The 26,055-nt window shown below is 42.6% G+C and overlaps 1 protein-coding gene and 1 pseudogene across 3 annotated transcripts; one reads left to right on the forward strand and one right to left on the reverse strand.

Moving 5' to 3' along the window:
* LOC135543356 (dTDP-D-glucose 4,6-dehydratase-like) lies at positions 1–11,470 on the forward strand (annotated as a pseudogene).
* LOC135543355 (ATP-dependent RNA helicase DDX3X-like) lies at positions 9,747–25,687 on the reverse strand. Of its 3 annotated transcripts, XM_064970551.1 has the most exons (17): positions 25,365–25,687; positions 21,507–21,558; positions 20,737–20,787; positions 18,771–19,095; positions 18,527–18,634; positions 18,236–18,335; positions 17,860–17,995; positions 17,335–17,531; positions 16,806–16,966; positions 16,210–16,354; positions 15,824–15,968; positions 14,786–14,836; positions 13,770–13,951; positions 13,426–13,543; positions 13,163–13,316; positions 12,937–13,067; positions 9,747–12,796 (listed from the first exon to the last, which is right to left on the reverse strand). In XM_064970551.1, exons 1-17 carry the CDS (start codon positions 25,407–25,409, stop codon positions 12,711–12,713), a joined length of 2,187 nt encoding a protein of 728 aa, XP_064826623.1. In that variant the 5' UTR covers positions 25,410–25,687; the 3' UTR covers positions 9,747–12,710. The 3 variants fall into 3 exon arrangements, with proteins under 3 accessions (XP_064826623.1, XP_064826625.1, XP_064826624.1); XM_064970553.1 differs by lacking the exon at positions 20,737–20,787; XM_064970552.1 differs by lacking the exon at positions 14,786–14,836.
* Positions 25,688–26,055: the final 368 nt, after the last annotated feature.

Genomic DNA, 26,055 nt, shown 5'->3' on the forward strand with positions numbered 1-26,055 from the left:
GACTGTCGCAAAAGTTGCACATTACATTTAGCTGGTGTGGTTTGTACAGTATCAGCTGCTTCTGACATGAACTAGTGACAACACAAACATCTGAGTAATGTTATCTAACTGTTCGTTAACGTGTTGTCGATGTGCTTCGCTTTAGAATGGCCTCAATCACTTAAAATCAGTTCCCGCATATAGTTTATGAGATTATCTCTTGTTTGCTCAACTATAAGACACTCTCCAACACAGGTAAACTAGTTAGCTAGATCAATTGGGCATAATTTATGTCACTAGGAGAGTCCCTTCGGGCTTCAATGAAAACTGAAGATCCAGGAGAAGAGTTGTGAGGAGACATCAACAGGTTGTGCGAGGATGGACTTTGTCAAAACGGTCCTGGTGACTGGAGGGGCAGGTTTCATGTAAGTAACAGTTAGCAAATCATCATCATGACAATCAGTAGTTGAATCTACAATGTATGTAAAATATGAGATTTCATTGCATACTATACATGTTTAATCTGTAACTCTTTCCCAATACAGTGGGTCCCATTTTGTCTGCTCCCTAGTCAACAGGCACCCAGATTGGCGTATCATCAACTTTGACAATGTAAGTAGGAGCTAAATGTGCTTTCCTGTAACAACAGATTCAAGCCCTGTTCAAGCTGGGGCCTCTCGTTCCCTTTGCAGCCAAGATGCAACATAGACATTTGACACTGGTCACTTTAATAATGTTTATATACTGTTTTACCCATTTCATATGTATATACTGTATTCTAGTTAAGGCCATCCTATTCAACTATTGCTGTACATAAACTATTCTATCCTACGTATTCTTCAGATATACTGCATATTCTATCCATATACTGTCCATAATCACAGTAGTCCAGCTGTCCATATATATTTATACTCCGGACTCCGACATTGCTTGTCCTAATATTTCTATATTTCTTAATACCATTCTTTTACTTTTTAGACTTGTGTGTATTGTTAGATATTACTGCACTGTTGGAGCTAGGAACACAAGGATTTCACTACACCCGCAATAACATCTGCTAAATATGTGTATGTGACCAATAAAATGTGATTTGATTTGACAGCACGTTTCACTGCACATATCTGGTGTATGTGACAACAAAATAAAAAATGTAAATAAAAAAAAACGAAGTGAAGCTTATACACGCTAACTACTACATTATGTGACTGCAGAATTCCAATTTGTCATCATTTCCTGGGAGTGACTGTCTAACTTTTCCTGGTCCCATACAGCTGGACTATTGTTCCAATCTCAGGAACCTGGAGTCTGTAGAGGAGAATGAGAACTACACCTTTATCAGGGTGAGAGAACTGCCAAGTCCTGCTGTTATGTAACATCACTGTACATGGAGTGCCAGTGTCACAAGACAGGGATGTCCTCTCTCCCCTCCTGTTTGCACTGGCAATTGAACTGCTTGCTGAAATAATTAGACAGGACTCAAATGTCACAGGTATCCGTATTGATAAGCATGAATATGAACTAATTTGCTGACGATCCTCTGATATACCTGACTAATATTTTAATCTCAATGTCCCCCTTGTTCAAAAGATTTTCGGAATACTCAAAAATCTCAGGATATGAAATTAACGTTGAAAAAAATGCAATAATGGCAAATAGAAAAGTAATAACTCATGAACTACAGCAATCCTTTGTAGACCACAAAAAATCTGAAATACTTAGGATGCTTAATAAGTGACAAAAAACAACAAATATATAAAGTGGACTTTATTCCATTACTCAATAACATGAAAGCAGATCTAATTAAATGGAACAATCTCCCCATAAATCTTACAGATAGAATAACCCTCTTTAAAATGGCATGGCTCCCAAAGTTTTTATATTTTACTGAACAAAAATATGAATGCAACATGCAACAACTTCAAAGATTTTGCTGAGTTAGAGTTCATGTAAGGAAATCATTCAATTGAAATGAATTCATTAGACCCGAATCTATGGATTTCACATGACTGGGAGTACAGATATGCATCTGTTGGTCACAGATGCCTTACAAAAAGGTAGGGGTGTGGATCAGAAAACCAGTCAGTATCATGTGTGACCACCATTTGCCTCATGCAGCATGACACATCGTCTTCACAAAGAGTTGATCAGGCTGTTGATTCGTTACTACAGTCCATGGTTCAAATCCAGGCTGTATCACATCTGGCCATGATTGGGAGTCTCATAGGACGGCACACAATTGTCCCAGCGTCGTCCGGGTTTGGCCGGGGTAGGCCGTTATTATAAATAAGAATTTGTTCCTGACTGACTTGCCTAGTTAAATAAAGGTACAAATCAAATCAAAATCAAATCATACTGAAATATGAGGTGATGGCGGCGGATGAATGGCACAACAATGGGCCTCAAGATCTTGTCATGGTGTCTCTGTGCATTAAAATTGCCATTAATAAAATGCTATTGTGTTTGTTGTTTGTAGTTTATGCCTGCCCATGCCATAACCCCACCGCCACCCATGGGGCACTCTGTTCACAATGTTGACATCAGTAAACCACTTACCCACACGACTCCATACATGTGGTCTGCAGTTGAGGCCAGTTGGACGTACTGACAAATTCTCTAAAATAACATTGGAGGCGACTTAGGGTAGAGAAATTAACGTTCAATTATCTGGCAACAGCTCTGGTGGACAGTCCTGCAGTCAGCCTGCCAATTGCATGCTCCCTCAACATCTGTGGCATTGTGTTGTGTGACAAAACTGCACAAATTAGAGTGGCCTTTAATTGTCTCCAGCACAAGGTGCACCTGTGTAATGACCATCAGCTTCTTAAAATGTCACACATGTCAGGTGGATTATCTTGGCAAATGATAAATGCTCTCTAACAGGGATGTAAACAAATGTGTGCACAACATTTGAGAGAAAAAAGCTTTTTGTGGGAATGGAACATTTCTCTGATCTTTTATTTCAGCTCATGAAGCATGGGACCAACACTTTACATACATACATTTTTTGTTCTGTGCATTTTCAGTTATATACCAATTACCCCAATGAAGACATTATTTACAAATGTATACTCGGCCATAACAGACTTCATGTGGGCAAATACCACTGAATAAAAAGGATAGTTTAACATCTTCCTAAGTCTGAGGGTGTTTTATAACTTTCCAGATTTGGAATTGTATCAACTCGCCACCCAAGGCTTTTACTTGCAACGGGTTGTTAAATACACTAAAGAAGAACAATGGGTAGATATTGTCATGCTCATCCCCAGAATCTTTTTACTTGTCTGTTTTAAAAGTATGCCCCATTCAAGAAATTTAGAACCAGGAACAGATACAGTGGGGCAAAAAAGTATTTAGGCAGCCACCACTTCAACTATGACAGACAAAATTAGAAAAATTTTCCAGAAAATCACATTGTAGGATTTTTAATGAATTTATTTGCAAATTATGGTGGAAAATAAGTATTTGGTCACCTAGAAACAAGCAAAATTTCTGGCTCTCACAGACCTGTAACTTCTTCTTTAAGAGGCTCCTCTGTCCTCCACTCGTTACCTGTATTAATGGCACCTGTTTGAACTTGTTATCAGTATAAAAGACACCTGTCCACAACCTCAAACAGTCACACTCCAAACTCCACTATGGCCAAGACCAAAGAGCTGTCAAAGGACACCAGAAACAAAATTGTAGACCTGCACCAGGCTGGGAAGACTGAATCTGCAATAGATAAGCAGCTTGGTTTGAAAAAATCAACTGTGGGAGCAATTATTAGGAAATGGAAGACATACAAGACCACTGATAATCTCCCTCGATCTGGGGCTCCATGCAAGATCTCACCCCGTGGGGTCAAAATGATCACAAGAACGGTGAGCAAAAATCCCAGAACCACACGGGGGGACCTAGTGAATGACCTGCAGAGAGCTGGGACCAAAGTAACAAAGCCTACCAACTCGTCGTGTTTGGAGGACAAAGCATGCTTTGTTGCATCCAAAGAACACCATACCTACTGTGACGCATGGGAGTGGAAACATCATGCTTTGGGGCTGTTTTACTGCAAAGGGACCAGGACGACTGATCCGTGTAAAGGAAAGAATGAATGGGGCCATGTATCGTGAGATTTTGAGTGAAAACCTCCTTCCATCAGCAAGGGTATTGAAGATGAAACGTGACTGGGTCTTTCAGCATGACAATGATCCCAAACACACCGCCCGGGCAACGAAGGAGTGGCTTCGTAAGAAGCATTTCAAGGTCCTGGAGTGGCCTAGCCAGTCTCCAGATCTCAACCCCATAGAAAATCTTTGGAGGGAGTTGAAAGTCCGTGTTGACCAGCAACAGCCCCAAAACATCACTGCTCTAGAGGAGATCTGCATGGAGGAATGGGCCAAAATACCAGCAACAGTGTGTGAAAACCTTGTGAAGACTTACAGAAAACGTTTGATCTCTGTCATTGCCAACAAAGGGTATATAACAAAGTATTGAGATGAACTTTTGTTATTGACCAAATACTTATTTTCCACCATAATTTGCAAATAAATTCATTAAATATCATATATCATACTGTCCTAGTTGAAGTGTACCTATGATGAAAATTACATTTTTCTACGGCTGGCCATGCTTTCCACCCGGCTACCCCTACCCCGGTCAACAGCCCTGCACCCCCCACAGCAACTCGCCCAAGCCTCCCCATTTCTCATTCTCCCAAATCCAGTTAGCTGATGTTCTGAAAGAGGTTCAAAATCTGGACCCCTACATATCAGCCGGGCGAGACAATCTGGACCCTTCATTCTAAAATGATCTGCCGAAATTGTTGCAACCCCTATTACTAGCCTGTTCAACCTCTGTTTCGTGTCGTCTGAGATTCCCCAAGATTGGAAAGCAGCTGCGGTCAACCCCCTTTTCAAAGGGGGGGACACTCTTGACCCAAACTGCTACAGACCTATATCTATCATACCCTGCCTTTCTAAGGTCTTTTAAAGCCAAGTTAACAAACAGATTACCAACCATTTCGAATCCCACCGTACCTTCTCCGCTATGCAATCTGGTTTCAGAGCTGGTCATGGGTGCACCTCAGCCATGCTCAAGGTCCTAAATGATATCATAACCGCCATCGATAAGAAACAATACTGTGCAGCCGTTTTCATCAACCTGGCTAAGGCTTTTGACTCTGTCAATCACCACATCCTTATCGGCAGACTCAACAGCCTTGGTTTCTCAAATTATTGCCTCGCCTGGTTCACCAACTACTTCTCCGATAAAGTTCAGTGTGTCAAATCGGAGGGTCTGTTATCCGGGCCTCTGGCAGTCTCTATGGGGGTGTCACAGCGTTCAATTCTTGGGCCGACTCCCTTCTCTGTATACATCAATGATGTCGCTCTTGCTGCTGGTGAGTCTCTGATCCACCTCTACGCAGACGACACCATTCTATATACTTCTGGCCCTTCTTTGGACACTGTTAACTACCCTCCAGACGAGCTTCAATGCCATACAACTCTCCTTCCGTGGCCTCCAACTGCTCTTAAATACAAGTAAAACTAATGCATGCTCTTCAACCGATCGCTGCCCGCGCCCGCCCGCCCGTCCAGCATCACTACTCTGGACTTAGAATATGTCTTCTGACTTAGAATATGTGGACAACTACAAATACCTAGGTGTCTGGTTAGACTGTAAACTCTCCTTCCAGACTCACATCAAACATCTCCAATCAAAAATTTAATCTAGAATTGGCTTCCTATTTCGCAACAAAGCATCCTTCGCTCATGCTGCCAAACACACCCTCGTGAAACTGACCATCCTACTGATCCTCAACTTCGGCGATGTCATTTACAAAATAGCCTCAAACACTCTACTCAACAAATTGGATGCAGTCTATCACAGTGCCATCCGTTTTGTCACCACAGCCCCATATACTACTGCGACCTGTACGCTCTCGTTGGCTGGCCCTCGCTTCATACTCGTCGCCAAACCCACTGGCTCTAGGTCATCTACAAGACCCTGCTAAGTAAAGCCCTGCCTTATCTCAGTTTGCTGGTCACCATAGCAGCACACACCCGTAGCACGCGCTCCAGCAGGTATATCTCACTGGTCACCCCAAAAGCCAATTCCTCCTTTGGCCGCTTCTCCTTCCAGTTCTCTGTTGTCAATGACTGGAACGAACTACAAAAATCACTGAAACTGGAGACACTTATCTCCCTCACTAGCTTTAAGCATCAGCTGTCAGAGCAACTCACAGATCACTGAACCTGTACATAGCCCATCTGTAAATTGCCCAAACAACTACCTCATCCCCTACTGTATTTATTTATTTATTTATCTTGCTCCTTTGGACCTCAGTATTTCTACTTTGCACATTAATCTACTGCACATCTACCATTCCAGTGTTTAATTGCTATATTGTATTTACTTCCACCATGGCCTATTTATTGCCTTACCTCCCTTATCTCACCTCATTTGCACACACTGTATATAGACTTGTTTTTCTACTGTATTATTGACGGTATGCTTGTTTACTCCATGTGTTGAGTAAACAAACAATAGACTGTGTTGTTGTATGTGTCGAACTGCTTTGCTTTATCTTGGCCAGATCGCAGTTGTAAATTAGAACTGGTTCTCAACTTGCCTACCTGGTTAAATAAAGGTGAAATATATATATATATATATTATTTTTTTATCTAAAAATTTGGACCTGAAAGCTTTTGGACATCTGAGCAATATTGAGGGAATCCTATTTGAGTCAAGAAAAGATACTCATATGAAAGGTAATATATACAAAACATTGCACAAAAAAAAGCCTTTTGAACTAACAATGTCTTAAAATATATATATATATATAAACTATTGGAACCAAGACTTAAAAATAACTGATATTGGCACAAGATGGAATGTTGGAACATAACAAACAAAATTACAGTTATTGACAATATACGCTTAATCCAGTATAAACTAATGTATAGAATACAAGAGACGAAATTCACAAATTCTACAGCACAACGGCAGAGTAATGTCTTAAGTGTAAAACTAACAATGACTCAATAATTCATGCCTTCTGGGAGTGCTATGGTCCAAAAGTTTTGTGTGGAGTTAGAAAGCTAGTTGTCAGAAGTTGTACAATGTAAGTTTACTTTTAATTCGTCTTTCTGCATATTTCAAGACATGGCATATAGGGGTGTGATCAGATATCGAATGGGTTGGACAATTATATTGAATAAACTATTACTTAAATACTGGCAGTATAATGATACTCCAACGTTAAGAGAATGGAAGAATAAAATGCTTTATTATTTAAATATTGAAAAAATCTGTCTAACACAATTTGAAGTCATATGGGTTAGAGTCTTAAAAGCGATACAAGCAACATATTGTGTGGTTACGGTGGGAACATTTGGGTCTGAGTACGTTTGGTGTGATTAATGTTTGGAAATGTATGAATATTAAGTTGTTTATTGTTTTTTGTCTATTGTTTATGTTTATTGTAAAAAAATATATTTAAAAATTCATAAAGGCTGTTAGCTTGAATATGTGTCATGGTTTGTCCCTTTTCTTTAACAGGGGGATATATGCAATCCATGCTTGTTAAAACATGTTTGCCACAGAAAACATCGATATCGTCTTTCACTTTGCAGCTCAAACACATGTTGGTAAGAAATGACGTTTTACTGTTTAGATTGTGTTGTTACCATGCCAAAACAATCAAAGGCATTGTTGACAACACTCAGTGACCCATAGAGCAAGACATTCATCCATATGTTTCTTTGCCCCTTTTTCAGAGACGTCCTTTGTATGGCCGTCCAGATACCACATGGTGAACGTGGAGGGGACAAGGGTGCTACTGAAAGCAGCTTTTGAGGCCAAGGTGGAGAAGTTTATTTACATTAGTACAGATGAGGTGTATGGAGAAAGTCTGTATAAGGTCAGTCCACTCATATCATTTTCACTGATATCCTGACTTTTTGTAAGGTGTATGCCACATTTACATTTGAACTCCAAGTTGAGAGTGCCACTTCTCAACTTATTTTGCCACTTAAGGTTCTTTGTCTGCAGTGCTGTCGGTCCCTGGTGTTAAATGTGGTCGCTTTTACCCCCATGCAGGAATTAGATGAAACCAGCCCAAGAAGACCCAACAACCCATACTCTGTGTTTAAATCAGCTGCTGAGTGTCTTGTATATTGTCCTACAGAGAGAGACACAAGGTAGTAAATACTGTCAACAGACATACCACAATTATTACCAAGTTTTTCTGTGAGGAATGTACACATTTTTGTATTAATATTTGTTTTTTTCCTTTCAGTTTCCTGTTATAATAACAAGGAGCAATAATGTATATGGACCCAGACAGTACTTGGAGAAGGTCAATATAGTATCTATATTCTATATCAGTGGTTCCCAACCTTTTTCGGTTACTGTACCACCAACTGAATTTTACTCCGCCCGGAGTACCTCTGAAGTACCCTCTAATGTGTATTCTACCAGTAACCCTATGGTTTCATGAGTCTTCTCAAGTACCCCTGGTTGTGAACCACAGTTCTATATATTTCTGTTGTGTGTCTGGTCTTTTAAGATGTCTCAACAAATGTTTTTTACCCCCAGGTCATTCCAAAATTTGTGTCCTTCCTTCAGCTGAACAAAAAATGGTAAATACTTTGAGAGCACTGACATCATCCCAGACTGTGGGCATCTTTTACTTCATATGTTATTGTTTCAAATAAAGCCTACATATCCCATGCTTTCTTTGCCACAGTACCATCCAAGGGACCAGCCCTCAATCTCACCACTTCCTGTACGTAGATGATGCCATTGAAGCATTCCACACCATCCTGGAGGGGGACGGTGGGAGAAACCTACAACATTGGGACCGACTTTGAAATATCCATCATTCAACTAGCCAGAGAACTTATCAAGATGGTGGGTGAAGTGTGTGTCTGGTCACACTGTCGTCCTCTTTACTGAGCCACTGAAAGACATCTGCTAATAGTGTGTGTTACAGGTCAGGCATGTACCTGATGCAGAACTGGACGACTGGCTGGAGTTTGTGCCTGACCGGTGAGTGAAGTATAAGTGGATCCCACTAAACACTTTTCAAAGCCTTGACTTCCTTTGAGCATGTCTTTGCCATGAAAACCAGTGTGATAAAGGCAGGCTGTGTGATTGGCTCCTAAGACACTGACATTGTTGAACCTCTCACACACCCAAGGCCAGTGGTTGACCTGAGGTACCCTGTGAACTGTGAGAAGCTGTGGAGGCTGGGCTGGAAGCCTGCAGTGTCATGGGCAGAGGGTATCAGGACAGGTACAGTACATGAACACATTACTCTATAGATTCCTTAGATTGACTTTCATATAGTTTAGCACAAAGGGTCAATCTCTAAAGTGTCCTCTCCATTTGTTTTTCAGTCAAATGGTACCAAGAGAATCCAGACTTCTGGCCAGATTTCAAACCAGAAGACCAACCAATTACCTTTGAGCCCAATACCAGAGACCAATAAGCACATAGATCCTCTTCCTGTATTCGTGGCCGCCAACCCGGTTCCTGGAGAGCAACAGGGTGTGCTGGCTTTTGTTCCAGACCTGGTTCAATTAATCAGTCTTAATTAGGGTTGTTGACCTCCACTAGTCAAACCAACAGCTCAATCACTGTGGGTGTGCAAGGGAACACTTATTTTTGTAAATGTTTTACTAATGAAGGTGAAATGTAATATATTTATCATAGTCAATAAATAACTATAGCGCAAGCTTGAATGTTGAATATTAAACTCTGGATATGCAAAGACAAAATACAAGTTTGTTAAGTATTTGCAAGTCAAAACTTTTAATTTTGGTAAAATCATACAATAAATGCACAGGTGTTTTCTCGTGCAGTGCACAGCCTCTAAACTAGTACATAAAGCAAATACAAACTAGTGGGCGACTCAGTGGCGTTCAGGGGAGTGTCTGGCCAGCCGAAAGCTCTCCAACCTCTCCTCTCTGCAGCTTCACATTTCCATTCATACGTTTCATCCAAACCTTGACTTTTCAGACTCAGTCAGCCAATGTTACTGTAAGACTCACCACACACTCCACAGAACACGCACGGAGGCCCAAATATGCAAATACAACAGAGCAGAACCACATGTTTTTTTTCCTTAAAATTACCATGTGCCAGACATTCGCTGGGGGAGGAAAAAAAACAAGGAAAAGCAAATTGAATTGGAGAGAATCTGGACACTTCTTGCACTGGTACAATATTTTTTAGAAAATGTTATCACTTTTATCCAAACCTTGGCATTGGTTGTTTGTTTCGAATTTTGTTCGCCAATTAAACGTTAAGGTTGATTAGACGGTGTGGCCATGTGGCCAGTACTACTATAAGTAACAGGTGTGGATTTTGATTTGAGTCCAATATGACTGACATTAAAAAGCTCACACTACCCCGAAAAATATAAATTTCCACGCATACCGGTGACATTCAACATTCAAGTGCCAGTGTTTTTGTACTGTCTTTTGGTCAAGTTTCTTAAACTATCACTTTAGGCTTATAAAAATAAATATTTCTCAAAAATGCTTAATAAATTACACAAACTAGCAGCAAAAGTAGAATCTAGTAATCTGTGTGCAAATAGCTCAATTCTCAGACTGCTACTGAACTAACCCCTGGTCCCAAATAAATCCTGGTTTAAATAGTGATAACCCTTCCCCTTTCGTAAACAAGCTGCGTTTTTCACAATCTCCTCACACACAAAATTCAGAAGCTTTAAGGACACACACTCTCAAGACATTTATATAAAACTCTAGATGTGCAATAAAATGTTTTTGGGAAAACTTGATGGCCATTAAGTAACATCACAAAGGGGCCTAGACCTAACTTAGGTAGCACCATTCAATCTTAAGTTAACACAATACTGTCAGTGCATCTGCTTCATAACCACCACATCACTTATTGATTCAAAATGTCAAGGCACGACAGACACACTGAGAATATATACCTATTGCACTTAAAATGCCATTTTCTAGCCAACGTTGGGCCTCCCTCCTATATACGGAGGAAGCCTGGATGCCAGCTATAGTAGTAAACTGGCCAGTGGTTTTACATAATACATCAAGGCGGCCCAACCCTATAAAGGGAAGAATAGCTGCATCGGTTCTGTGTCAGAATGAAGGATAGATAAAGCACCCCCGTCTTTGGCCGGGTCACGTGGGCTAGATTCACCAGCCAGCATACACAGGAAAACGTCATTGCCTCTTAAAATGGTGCACTGGTAAATAAACTGCACTTCCCAACACCCTTTGCTACGTGTGCAGTTCAGTTTGCTCGTCTGTACATTGCTGACCCTTAACCCGTAACTTCTGACCTTCCTACGCTCTCTGAGGAGGAAGAGCTTGTGTCTTTAAAACAGTTAACCCGAGAATGTCCTTCGGATTCGAACGCAGCTTGAAAAAGAGAACTAAATTAAAGGTGTAAGAGAACGACATTTTGTAATGAAATAAAAGCCTGCTGCAGAATTTCCTTTTGCATTTTTTTTTTTAAACTCCTTGACCAAAAAACAACAACACTTGCATGCGTATTTCATCCCAGGATGGCCTTGACAAAAAGCAAAGCCACCCAGGTTACTGTGTGGTCCTAGGGCAACTATTCGAACTTCACTTTCTATATGGCAAGCGCCGTTTTAGAATTGACCAGTTTAAGAAACATTCTCTCAGAAGGATGGATATTTGTCAATTTCCATCCTTCAAAATGTTTAAGTAATAAAGCTCAATCAAAAACTAAATTCACCCACCAGGCAGCTAGAAGTTGCTTCACTAGGTGCCACAATGCCAAGTCAATTTGTTAGTGGGGAACTGAACTTTTGAGCATCGACTTGCTCAAATAGCTTGTATGTATGGACATACCATTTAAATATTCAATTTTAAAATTGTACAACTGGAATGGCTCATTTAGTGAAGACTACCATATTCCTCTCCAGGATAGAGTGAGCGAAAAATATTTTGAACTCCTTTTTTCCTTGAAGTGCACTTGTCACGCAAGGGTTTGAAAACCTATAGTGGAATTCTCATAGGATGGCTGCAACATGCGGTCGAAGCTAGTTTGAGCCATCAAATCACCCTGTGACAAATTTGAATCTCAAATGGACAAATGACTCACTCAAAAGTCATGTCATCTCAGTGTTTGCCAAGGTTTGATATTTAGTTCAAGCTTATTTTGTTTTCTTTCCGAATAAAATAACAAAACCACATTTAAACCCCAAAACAAAAAATATAATTTAGTTCTTGTTGGCCAGGTTTTAGCCAGTTATGACGCTTAAAAGAAAATACAGATAAAACAATCTAATTGTTAAAGGCACAGTACATTTACAAACAAATGATCCTCAGTTTGTTTTGTTACAAAGAAAGAAAAAGCAGTTGTAGTGAAAGAAAAAAAACTGCAAGTCCCAAGATCCTAAATACGCTATAGTCACTACGGGCGGCCACACGATGATTCCAGAGCCTGGCGGTGCCATGTTTCTTTAGGAATCGCTCAGTGGCTCCAGCGTTCCTCTTGGTCAGCTGTCCACTCGGTCCCCCGTCTCTCAGCTCCATTTTTTGGAAAAGCGGTCAGAGAATCACAGCTGGTAATGTACTGCAGTCTGTTTGGAAGCTACACGAGGGTTTATATAGTCTGGCTTAGGTTACACATGTGGTTTCCTTATCAGTGAGTTTGGCGTGGTGCGACCCACTGCGATGGTGGGGGGAGGAGGAAGGAGGTGTAGGGAGATCGGGTTAGAGGGATGTTTAGTTGCCCCACCAGTCCACTCCCCCCTGATGAGAGTAGTTTCCTCCATAGCCGTCACTGCTGTAGAAGTTGCCTCCAAAGCCACCTGTGATGTGGGGTGGGAATCAGGACAGTGTTAGAAGGAGAATAAGGACTGTGTTGGAGCATGGTTGGAATTGGTCTATCCCACAATTCTTATGACACAGACCAACAGTAATATTTACTGTTGTTTTAATGGATATTTACCGCCGCCACCAAATCCACGGTTTCCTCCATGCCCACTGGGCTGGCGTCCACCACGACCCCCGAACCCTCCAGTGCTGCCGCCACCACTGGTCTGACGGTAGTCCCTGGCTCCGAAGCCACCAGAGGTGAACCTAAGAGGATGAGTCAGTGATTAAGAGAGTGAAACGTCTTTAAACCCTTGTACTTCTGCTCCTTTATGTAGGACTGTATGTAAGCGTGTGTGTACCTCTTGGAGCGTCCGCGGGTGTTGCTCTTGTGCTGGTGTTCATAGGCCAGGCTCTCCAGCCAGGAGGGTACTTCCTGTTTGGCCTCCACTAGGATGTCCAGAAGGTCCTTGGTGATGTTGCCGTTCTTATCGTTGAAGAAGGACGTGGCCAGACCTGGGAGAGGAGAGGGTTCACCATGTTACAGTCAAATAGTTGTCTAAATAAAAAAAATGTGCATTACGTGTCGCTGAGTGGCGAGTTCTTGAATGTTGTAGAGGCTTACCCAGGTTGCCCACACGTCCAGTACGGCCAATACGGTGGACGTACTCCTCTATATCGCTGGGCAGGTCAAAGTTGATGACGTGCTTGACATTGGAGATGTCCAGGCCACGGGCAGCCACCTGGTACACGAGACAGAATACAACTATTGGCCTTTTGTTTGAACAGAAGCATGTTAGCTCCCTTTTTAAATGACCAACATGCAACCATATTGCAAAACAAAGACCAGGCCTTGAACAGTATGAGGCCAAAGATCTAGTGTGTTTCGCTTTATCTTTTGTCAACCAATATATTTGACCTGTAACAGAGCTGTAGAATTCAAACCAAAATGTCAGCTTGCAGACTCACCGCCGTGGCGACCAGGATGGGGCAGCGTCCCGAGCGGAACTGGTGCAGAGCCTCCTCTCGGTCCCTCTGGGAGCGGTCGCCATGGATACTGGTGCAGGCGTAACCCTCGCGGTACAGGAAGTCCTCCAGGGCATCCGCTCCCTTCTTAGTTTCCACAAACACCAGCGTCAGAGAGTTCTTACCTGGGGAGGAGAAGGATGACCGGTGAGTCACTGCTTAAAAATGTTCAGATAGAAATAGATTCTGTATAACAAACGGTTTCCGACATGGGAGGGTTAGCGTCAGGTCTATTCATGGCATTTCTATCTGCAACGTTCAGTGCTTGCTCAGAACCCTCCTAAACGAGCCCCAGGGGAGACATTACAGGTATGGAAACAGCATCTACCCACTACCCCCTGTGGTTGTGGATCTGAGAGGAAAGGAGGGGGCTGAATCACCACGGGTGTTTAGAGAGAGGAGAAACATCCAGTGTTGCTAAGAGATGTAGGCTCTGGCAAAGAAAAGCTGCATATCTAAAGCTGTGTCGGGCTACTCTACAGTGAGTCGTGATGCATGATGACCAGAGGGCTTCTTCAAAATGTTACAGCCCATTCAGATGAGATATGTTTGAACATGTTTCTCCATCTGGTAGAATAGGGGATCGTGTTATTGATTTTTCTACCTGCAGTGAACGTTTTGCAAGCTGCCATGGCCATCATAACAAAAGCATACGTGTAGGAAATGGCATATGATTGCAATAGCAAGCAGGGTGTGGGCAAAGCCAATCAACAGTCAGATTCCCAAATCAACCCCCCCCACACACACAAAGGAGACAACACCCTTCAAAACAGCTAATGACCTCACAATGACAACCACACTAGACGGCTGATCCGAACCAACGGGACCTTCTCGTCTGGACACAAATGGATGACTAATATGGGTAACCAATACAGGCCAAGCAATAAATCAATAAACTGAAATATGAAATGAGATACAAGCTTCTACATCCACTTTAGTAATAATAAATTCCTACTTACCAGGTTTTTCTATGTTTTCACCTGCATTGTCCTGAACTTCGCTCGGAATGACTTTGGATAAAACCAAACCCGATGATAAACTCATTGCAGTTTCAACAGTTCATAAGTGACATTAAAAAGGGGGATGTTAGCCAACAGAGTTCAGAAAACCCAATGGCCGCCATTAATGGTACCAACAAGTTCCAATACAACCTCATTATTAGAATGTTATTGTTGAGGAACATTTGGTGCCAACATGGAGGATGGTTTCCTGAACTCTGTGTACATGGCTCTGCATAGGAGTAACTGGGGGGGGTTGGGGATACTAGGCAGGGTAAGTTTATGATAGCCAACATGCCTAAGCTAGAGTACAAGTCTTCATCTCACCCTATGACATTACCAACACTGGGTCACGTTCAACACGCAAACTGCCCACTGAACACAACCCAGGCTTATGACCATCTGAAAGAACAGAATACCTAATGCAATCAATACTAGACCATCCCAGCTGAATGGTTACCCATCTCCTAAGATCTATAGCTTACATCTGACAAGCTTTAAAATCAGGAACTAGCCTAGTGTTAGGAGCAGGTGGAATCTGCTGGGAAGATGTCCTATCAGACATGTCCGCATATTCAAACAATGATTAGCTTCAGGATTTAGTTAGATTTTAGTTAGCTGATGTTGGGAAATAATGCCGTTGCAGATTCCACCGAGCCCAACTGATCAAGTCAACATATTCATAAGACACAGAGGAGCTATTTAAACACAGGGTTTCTCAACTCCAGTCCTCAAACACCCACTGTCCACACAGGTTTTCATTTCAACTGAATTTCAACCAATCAAAGCTTCCTTCAGATAACTGAATGCCCTTACCAACCACATATCAATGTATATACACAATTGTTGCTCAATTGGAATAAAATCCAGAACACAGTGAGTCCCCAGGATGAGCTTTGAGAAACCCTGCACTACAAGTAAAAGTTCCAGTAAGTAACACTAACAGACAGGGACAGGAGAGGGGTTTGAGCCAGTGACAGGTATAGTCCAGGTAGTTACCTGTAGCATTAAGCAAGTCCAGGAGGAAGGATCTCTTATCACCGTCCTCCACCCACACCACCTTCTGGGTGATGTTCTCGGAGGTGGAGCCCACACGTCCCACCGCCAGGAAGATGTACTCCTCCAGGAAGTCACGCGCCAGGATCTGACCGAGGGGTTTGTGTTATTGTTGTGGAGCCAACATGGAGGACAGTTTATTAAATGTGTGTGGAAAGGTGGGTTAATACACCATAGAGAGGACATATGGCAAATAACACCTTTCCTCATTAAGCCCAATACTTTTGACAAATACATAAGCAATTGTGGGGACTGGAGAGTAACAATTATTGTCCATGTACCATGATCTCTTTAGGAAAGGGAGCTGAACACCATGTGGGTGTGAGTACCTGGATCTCCTTGGGGAAGGTAGCGCTGAACATCATGGTCTGACGGATGCCTTTAGGGGGCATGGTGTCCTGCTCCACGATGCGTCTGATCTGGGGCTCAAAACCCATGTCCAACATCCGGTCAGCCTCATCCAGCACCAGGTAACTAACAGAGACAGGGTCAGGGATTGGCTGTAGACCTGTATCCCCATCAGTCAGAGACTCATGGGCATGTAGTATTCCTTTCCTGTCCAGCAGGCCAATTCAACTAATCAATAGTCTAATAAGCTGCACCAGGAGATAGTCGAAAAATGATAGGTTTTTCCAGCTGGATTTATTACTCTCCTGCTACTTAAAAATGACTGACATGGTAGATTTGGACAGGACTTAAATTACAGATGTGGTGATTTGTTCACATAATTAGATAACTCCCATCTCCCCCAGTAAAACTAATCCAATGCGAATAAGGCTTAGGTTATTCATCTAGGTAAAGTGACTGGGTCCTGGGGCATTGTAACTTGTCTGCACCCCTTCAAAAACAATGAAGTCAAGAACCAGAAGTTATATCTCAGACAGCTCAGTCTGCCAGCAGTCCAGCATGTTGGAAGTCTACTCACTTGCAGTAGTCGAGGCCGATCTTGCCCCTCTCCATCATGTCCACCAGGCGTCCAGGTGTAGCCACCAGCAGGTGACAGCCTCGCTCCAGGTCTCTGATCTGCTGGCCAATGTCAGCCCCTCCGTACACCACACAAGGACGCACACGGGACCGGTATGCAAACTACAGCAGGAGAGAGGGGTGGAAGAGGGTGAATACAGGGTACAGAGAGCGAGAGAAGGGAGAGGGTGAATACAGGGTACAGAGAGAAGGCAGGGAAAGGGACAAGAGAGGAGAGAGAAAGGAGAGCACAAACAATGATTGCGTGTTTCACTGCAGTTCCCTAATACCAACCTTGGCTGGTTGGCCGTCAACACAAAAACAGAGACAAAGAGACAGAGGCCCACTGGCAGACCGCTACCGACCTAGCTGGTATTGATGCTGATGGGATGTCTGTCCTCTGTGTGTGTGGTCACATTGTGTGGATGTGTCAAGCATTTTGCTACACCTGCAAATAACATCCCAGGTGAGAGGGGGGGGCAGTTGCTTACCTTTCTGGCCTCTTCATAGATCTGCAGGGCCAGTTCTCTGGTGGGAGCCAGAACCAGAGCGAGGGGGTACTGCTTACGGCGACCATACTTTCCGTTGTCCTGTCCTCCAGACTTCTGGGCAGCGAGGGCTTCTCCTGGGCCTTCAGTGTAGATCTGACTCAGTACAGGCAACAGGAATGCGGCAGTCTTACCGGAACCTGAGAGACCACAGCAGTGTAGCCTAGTGGTTAGAGCGTTGGACTAGTAACCGAAAGGTTGCAAGTTCAAATCCCCGAGCTGACAAGGTACAAAATCTGTCGTTCTGCCCCTGAACGGGCAGTTAACCCACTGTTCCTAGGCCATAATTGAAAATAAGAATTTGTTCTTAACTGACTTGCCTAGTAAAATAAATAAATAGTAAAAATATTAGTCATATACCTATACTTAAATCAACTACAGTACAATACAGTTGTCGTAAGTCATATCTGCATGTCGCTCTCCAGACCAATCCAATTTGGAGTGGTTGTAGTTTGGTCTGGTTCTAACCTGTCTGGGCACAGGCCATCAGGTCCCTCTTGTTCTTGATAATTGGAATGGCGTACTTCTGGACCGGAGTGGGCCGAGTGTAGCGGGTCAGGGCGATGTTACTCATTATGATCTCTCCCATCTCTACGTCTTGGAACTGAAATACGAAGACGAACCAGTCACTCAAATGAGCACCAAACAGCTTTCACGCAACTCTGTTTCAGGGGGAAAGGGGAGGATATGGGCAGGGGGATCAACAGCACCACACAAGCTGCTCAGTAGAGCCCATGGGAAACACTTCTGGTTTTGAAGAATACTAACAAAATGCTGACTAATAGGACATGAGGGCTACTGGATCTGAGACAGGGTTATTTGGCTAGAATACTTGGGGACTCACGCTGTCAATGTGATGGGGGCAGTTTTGGCCAGTGGCCTCAACAGGAATGTCATCGTAATTGTCAAAGTTAATCCCTGTGTTGCCACCAGCGAACAGCTCCCTGGGGAGAAGCAGAAACACAGAAGGTCAGGAAAGTGACAGAAAGGTCTACTTGACCATTTTAACTAGAGGGGATATTGATAAAGGACAGGGACAGCGGATAGTGATGATTTGTAAAATGACATTGTTAACTCCTCATTATTGAAATACCATTAGTATGCAGAAAGGGGGGTAGGTTAGGTTACTACTCACTGTTCCAGGCGCTCATTGGCCTGAGTGGGTTTGGACCAGTCCTCGTCATCCCTGGACTCCTCCACCCAGCGGCTGTTTCCACTGCCTCCAAACCCTCCACGCTGGTAACTGTCAAGCATAACATAACCACAGGGGTCAGGAAGGGCTAGCTTGCTAATGAGTTGTCTCATGGTACAGCCCTGGACTCTTGAGGAACCTGAAAACTGTTGGCTAAGGGCTTGGGAGTGAATTCTCTAGTTCTCACCTTCCTCGGGGCACACTCCCGCCGTTGTTGAAAAAAGCAGACTTCCCCCTATCAGGACGCGCGCCGAAGCTGGTGTAGGCATCTTTAGTCGTGTTCCAGCCGCCACCATCTTTGTTGTCGTAGACTCCAAACATGCCGACATTCTGCATAGGCTGTACCGGGTTGTAGGACCCGCCCCTGCCGCCACGGAAACCTCCACCCCCCCTGCCCCTCTCCATGCGAGGCGGGCCACTGTTGTACCGGTTGCCCCCATTCATGCGGTTGTCGTGGTAACCATTCTGCACGAAGCCGTTGCTGCGTCCGCCGTCCCAACCGCCAGGCATATCTTGGGTAAAAACAGAAAGGAAATAGAGGGGAGACATGGTGATTCCCAATGTACAAGAGGGTTTCCTCCTCACACGCAGTCAATACAATACTTTGTTTATTGGTCCATTTGCACAGATATTCTTTAGTTGTTGCTGTCACAGTACCCAATCTCACAGACACCACAGGCTGGGAGCAACACAGGGGCAGCGGCAGAGCAGTACCCCTAGAGCACTTAGAGGTAGTGCCTTACTCAAGGGCACAATGGTGGTAGGCAGTAATGGACCCTATAGGAAGAGACATTTGGACCAAGTAGGCCTAGTTCCATTTCAGCCTCTAGCTACTTCCCCTTAGCCTTTCTATGTTAACAGATTAGAACAACCTGGATGGCTGTAAGAAATGTGTTGAGGTCCTTTAGAGCTAGTAGGAGTTAGGGGCACAATGGAACCACGCCCTTCTTGGTTCCTTTGACTTTCACATCCCAGACACCCACCACTTGTTACCTCATGGATGCCTCTGAAAAGGGAAATACTTCAATTAAAAAGGACCTGGCTTATTTTCCCAGTAAACAATGTGCAATCCACACAATAAAACAGTCTACACAAGTCAATAATTTGGCTCGTTAACTTGGGTCCTGATTAAGGAACATTTGTTATGCAAGCAGCATTAATTGGCTAAAAACCTACCACTTCAAATTCCACACAAATAAAATGGAACCTTGCAATTAAGCAGTATGTTGGAATGACATAACTAACGGAGGCTGTTTTGTGTTTGAACAAAATGTAAGCATGTGAGAGGATGCCAACACCCTTAATGCAGGAAAAAGCCAGTCATGTCTTCATTTCACCCATGGGAATGTGGTTTTGAAGATGTCATTTGAGAGCCTCCAGTCTCCTTGTCTAAATGCACGTGGCCTTGTTTTCTAATCGAATTGATTGAGACCACTGTTCTGGTAGGCAATTTAATTAAAACATGCAGAATAAAATAAAGATAACATTTACAATAAAAAACGCCAGAGCTTTCCTCAGCCAAAGAGAGGACTGTAAATGGAATTACTGCTTCCTGGTGCCATAGACAAAGCGCTCAGTCTAGAGAAAGCATCTGCTGCAAAAAAAAACGTAATGGGGGGGGGGGGGGGGGGGGCTTCATGATGAAAACATGCTGCCGATGTACTGCGAATGTTGGTCAGTAAGAGCAGGGAAATGGAGTGGTTGATGGTTTGTCAACGCAGTTCCCAGATGCTGTCACAAAATGGACTCCAGAACACTGGATATGCACGGTTGTGTGTGTCTTCCTGTAGTGACTTCTGGGACGAAATAAAAACAAGCAGCTGGCTATATAAGATGGGGGATTCTAACGCAACCTTTACGCCATTGTTTCCAACTAGTGGAGAAAATCAATACATCCAGGTCACCCTCTAGTGGACCATGTCCCAGCCCAGCGAGAATAAATGGTCAAGATAAAACTAAAGCTAATTGTCTGCTTTGTAGTTGAGGGAATTCAACAGCATTGTTGTTTGCTCAATCAATTTAGTGAAATGTTTATTATGGTCCACCACAATGCATTATGGCATTCTTGACCACTAGGGGGCCAGGGCATTTTTACGGTGTCCAACTGGCATACCTCATAGAGGTGGTAGTGTTGATGGGGGGACGACACTTACCATTTTTGGAAGCCTCTTGGTTCCGTAAATGAGGTGGAATGTAACAGGTCCCTAGAGAGACAGACTTGTGAACACAAGGGCAGTACTGTACACAAACGGACAAACACGTCACAGGTCTAATGGGTTCCTAGTCTTATTCTAGGGATGTCTCAATCCCTTTAATTTAATAGGTATTAAGTAGCCTCTGGCCTGTTTGATTAAACAAATAATAAAATAAAAAATGTAATCTGTCTTGTACCCCAACTAAGGAAACTGAAAACTTAATGGAGTTTATGCTATTTCATAAATGATAAGAGCATGATTTGGCTAAAAATAAACAAGTGAAAATAAAATCACTTGATGGCATCTTTCACATTTCCATCAGTATTACTAGGTTCATTTAGGTGTGTCAGTCCCAATAGTTTAAAGCTCCAAACTCTAGTCTCTTTCCCACAAAGGCCAGTGATGTCAAGACTGGGATGTTTTGTGGGCCCGTGATTAGACGGTACCAGTAATTTATCTGCAGATTCCTGCAGAACACTAACTCAGCTCAACTTCAGACCACTTCTAAGGTCTGAAAACATCTGACAAGTTTTTGACTTTGGGGTATGAACTATGTATTAAAAAGGCAACCTGGGGGGGGGGGGGGGTTATATTCAGTCCTTGAACCACCCAAAGGCCCTGAAGGAAAGGATAAGTGAGGGCTGCTTCAGACCAAGTGATCATAAAAGAAAAGGATCACCATAACACAAGCTAGATGTCCTTTGGCTCAAAGAGTAGAGATCACTTACTGCCAGTGCCTCCGCCCTGCCCGTCAGCATTGTTCAAGCCTAGGACAGCAAGCTGAAATAGAAAATTAAACGTATATTTAAGTACTACTGTAAACACTGTTACGGATAAATGTCATTCTAAACATGCATAGGACAGTAAGCTTCAAGACAAAGGGTGACAAACTGGGTAACATTATCTATAGATGCTCTACAGTAACATTTCAACTACCAATCTACTAACCCTAATACTTATCCCAACCCTTTCCCTAACCTACGCCGGCAGTTGCTTATCAACAGATGGTCACACTATCCAAATAAAGTGTGACAAACTGTTGATCTCCAGAAAGCAGAAAGACATGAATATCCCTTATACTACAGTGCTTCCCCCATTATACATATGTGAAGCAGGGAACTCCCCTGTCTAGTGTCGTTGCCCCCCACCACCACAATCCATACAGTAAGTTTCAATTGTACATTTTGCAGAGCAGTCTGTGGGTGTACCTTTGCAAGCAACAAAAGATACTTTCTTACAAGGCAGACACTCAAAACTGCCAATAGGCTAGATCAGGGCTGCACAACCCTCTTCCTGGAGATCTACCGTCCAACTCTAATTTAACACACCTGATTCTACCATTTAGCTGCTCAACAAGACCTTATTAACTAGCTGAATCAGATATGCTAAATTTTGGTTGGACTGAAAACCTACAGGACAGTAGATCTCCAGGAAGAAAGTTGGGCAGCCCTGGGCTACAGGAATACAGACCCAAAACTAGAGTGTTCGGTGTGGGAGAAATAATGGACCAAGGTATAAAAAAAGTTTTAAAAATGTTAGAAATGCTGTAAACAAATCTTTTATCACTAAAAGAATAAAACATATAGCATTTTTTAAACAAAGTATCAGCTGTTACCTAATGTCCAAAAACCCCAATACTGTACTTTATGAAACACTATAATACAAAAGTACGTGGACACCCTTTCAAATTAGTGGATTTCAGCCACACCCGTTGCTGACAGGTGTATAAAATCGAGCACACAGCCATGCAATCTCCATAGACAAACACATTGGCAGTAGAATGGCCTCACCGAAGAGATCAACGACTTTCAACGAGGCACTGTCATAAGATGCCACCTTTCTGTCAAGTCATTTGGTTAACAGAACGGGACTGCTGAAGCACGTACAAATCTGTTCTCGGTTGCAACACTCACTACAGAGTTCCAAACTGCCTCTGGAAGCATCAGCACAAGACCTGTTCGTCGGGAGCTTCATGAAAAGGGTTTCCATGGCCGATCAGCCACACACAATCCTAAGATCCCCATGCACAACGCATTGGCTGGAGTGGTGTAGCGCTTGCCTCCTTTGGACTCTGGAGCAGTGGAAACACGTGCTTTGGTTTGATGAATCATGTTTCACCATCTGGCAGTCCGATGGACAAATCTGGGTTTGCGTAGTGCCAACTGTAAAGATTTGGTGGAGGAGGAATAATGGTCTGGGGCTGTTAACTGTTTGGGATAGGCCCCTTATTTCTAGTGAAGGGAGATCTTAACGCTACAGCATGCAATGACATTCTAGATGATTCTGTGCTTCCACCTTTGTGGCAACAGTTTGGGGAAAGCCCTTTCCTGTTTCAGCATGACAATGCCCCCGTGCACAAAGCGAGGCCCATACATCAATGGTTTGTGGCGAACGTTGTGGAAGAACTTGACTGGCCTGCAAAGAGCCCTGACCTCAACCCCATCGAATACCTTTGTAATGAATTGGAACGCCGACTGCAATCCAGGCCTAATCACCCACCATCAGTACCCGGCCTCATTAATGCTTGTGGCTGAATGGCAGCAAGTCCCTGCAGCTATGTTCTGAAATCTAGTGGAAGGCCTTCCCAGAAGAGTAGAGGCTGTTGTAGCAGCGAAGGGGGGGCCAACTCCACATTAATGCCTATGATTTTGAAATGAGATGTTCGACGAGCATGTGTCCACATACTTTTGGCCATGTAGTGTACGTTATTCGACCAGTAGCTTTCTGTATTACAGTACAGACTTCATGAGAAGTGTGTGGTGTGTGTGCGGATGCTGAGAAGTGTCTTAAGCCTTCGGCATGCGTCGCAAACCGAATGAGTGTGCTCGTATACTCCCTTAAAAGGCTGCTTGAAAAAATAGAAAAAAGATGCAATAGTACTTTTTGTCCATCTTCAGACACCGTAGCCACTTGGTCAAAATACTTAAGAAATCTGTAAATCATTGAGGTTGTTGCCAAACACGTTTTTTTATTTTTTTTTTAAACAAAGATTGGTGCATTATTTTTAAAGTGAAAAATATTACTCGTTGGAATGTCAACACACTTCATTGAAGAATCCATACTGCTGACCATTCAGACCATGGGGTGTGAACTGCCTATGAAAAAAAAACTGAACAAAAAACGTAACAATGTTATAATAATTGTACAAACTGTTCCAAATTATTGCGGATGGGAAGCAATGCAGACGCCATTAGACTGTGTGTAGGTGTAAATTACAGTAATGATGTATTCTGTACTGCCTGGTTTGCATATGAAGTACCTAATTTGCATAACATAGCATTTTAAATTAATCATTTATTTTATTTGAATAATCTCTGTTCTACATCAGACCCGAAAATGTCCTAATAGTATGACCACCATGTCTTGAAATATTGGACAATATGTGTTTCATTTAAGAATTCAGAAACTTGATTTGGTGCCTTCAATGACTAGGGATTGACAGTGACCTGTCGCGACCTTTTAGATCACTTGAACATTTGATATCAGCAATGGTAAATCCTATCATCAGGAAATAAAGTATTGTGTGTTCATGAGAAGCTTCTCTATAACATGGAATACGAAGTGTAACACCAGAACCATAGCTTTCGTTGCCTAACACCCTTACAAAACACTCCAATTAACGTTACAGAGCTGGACTGGATTATTCTCTGCTCAAATGTATATACGGCTACCGAAGTTCTTCCCCTCGAGTCCTTTGCTTTAACAGACAAATGCAGGTTATCAAGGAGCGTGACCAACATGGCTCAAAGGGGGTCTTATTTCCGTTGTCAAAATAAATTGGACCCACCAACCCAACATCCTTTCACACTTCCAAGCACATGTCAAATAAGCATCTGCTGACTATCAGAAAATGACATGACAGCTTACTAATTATGTTAGGTTTCATCTTCCACGTTTGACCATATTTAACAGACAAATGTTGCATTTGCAAATGCAGTTACAGCAAGACTCAATTTATAATGCTTCCATACCAAATGAATGGGTGTTTTCCTGGATACTGTCGGTTGGACTAACATTACAGGTAACAAAAACAACTGGATGACTTAACAATGACAGGTTATTTAACATGGCAACAAAATCTATAGCACAACACAAAACCAAACAATGCAGTCGTTGCTAGCCAGGAACTGTGCAAAGTATAAACACGTTTTGTTCATTCGGGATTAAAACAATGACACAGTGACGCAGAAGAAAATGTAGCCAGCTAGCTTTCATGTTAGCGTACCTAACGCTAACTAGAGGCCAAACTAGCAAGCAGGCTAACAATCAACTCAAGTGAATAAAAGCAAGATAAAGTGAGTCACCAACATTGAACATAGGGTTTAGATTGCATGTCTTTGAGGTATAGTTAAGGATCAATCCAATTGTGAGAAATACTGAATTGTTGAACGTGAAGCACCGCCATCGTCACCAACCATTATCACCCACCGGCCTCCATTTTACCCAGAGATTAGACAACACACGCAGTTACATCTAACGTAGCTAGCGAGCAAAGCTAACCAGCTAGCTTGGTATCCACGACTGCATTTTCAGACTCGTTCTACGTGTTATAGAAATGAACACAAATAAAAATACAGAAAACTCACCTGCTGTTCTAGACCGTGTAAATTTTCGACGGCCACATGACTCATAACTAAAGAATATTGAGGAAAAATGTTGTCGTCGAGAAGGGATCTCTTTGTTTGCCGGGTTGTCGACGTCCCTTAGGTTTCGCTCGTCTTTTCTTATTTTGTCAATTTCCAAATGAATGAACCTTAAAGATACAGTTGATATATTATATTACTGTAAATTATTTTTTGCTTATGTTCATGGCACTATAGTAAGGTGGTCTAAAGCCTTTAAACCGACACCGCTTACTAACTGGTGGTGCGTGTCGTAGTGTAATGGAAGCTAGAAGCAGGAACCCAGAGCGTGATTTTATTGGTTGAGACAACCACAAAGAGCAGAGAAGGACATTGCGCATATCGCGACATTTTATCACCCTTTCCAAAAAGTTTTTGGAAAAGTTTATGAAATAGTAAAGCAAATTATACATTTGTATAATTTGCTTTACTATTTCATATTCAATTGTGATGTTGTAAAAATCGACAGCGTCATAGTTGATATTCAGTAGTATGTGACAGTTAATACCTCATACAGTATCAGTCAAAAGTTTGGACATACCTAACATACTCATTCATTCAAGTCCTTCATTTTTTCGTATTTTGTCCATTTAGAAAAATACTGAAATCATCAAAACTATGGAATAATGGAATCATGTAGAAAAGTGTTAAACAA

Source organism: Oncorhynchus masou, chromosome 7, assembly GCF_036934945.1.
Source record: "Oncorhynchus masou masou isolate Uvic2021 chromosome 7, UVic_Omas_1.1, whole genome shotgun sequence".
In the NCBI taxonomy this organism is placed as follows: domain Eukaryota; kingdom Metazoa; phylum Chordata; class Actinopteri; order Salmoniformes; family Salmonidae; genus Oncorhynchus; species Oncorhynchus masou.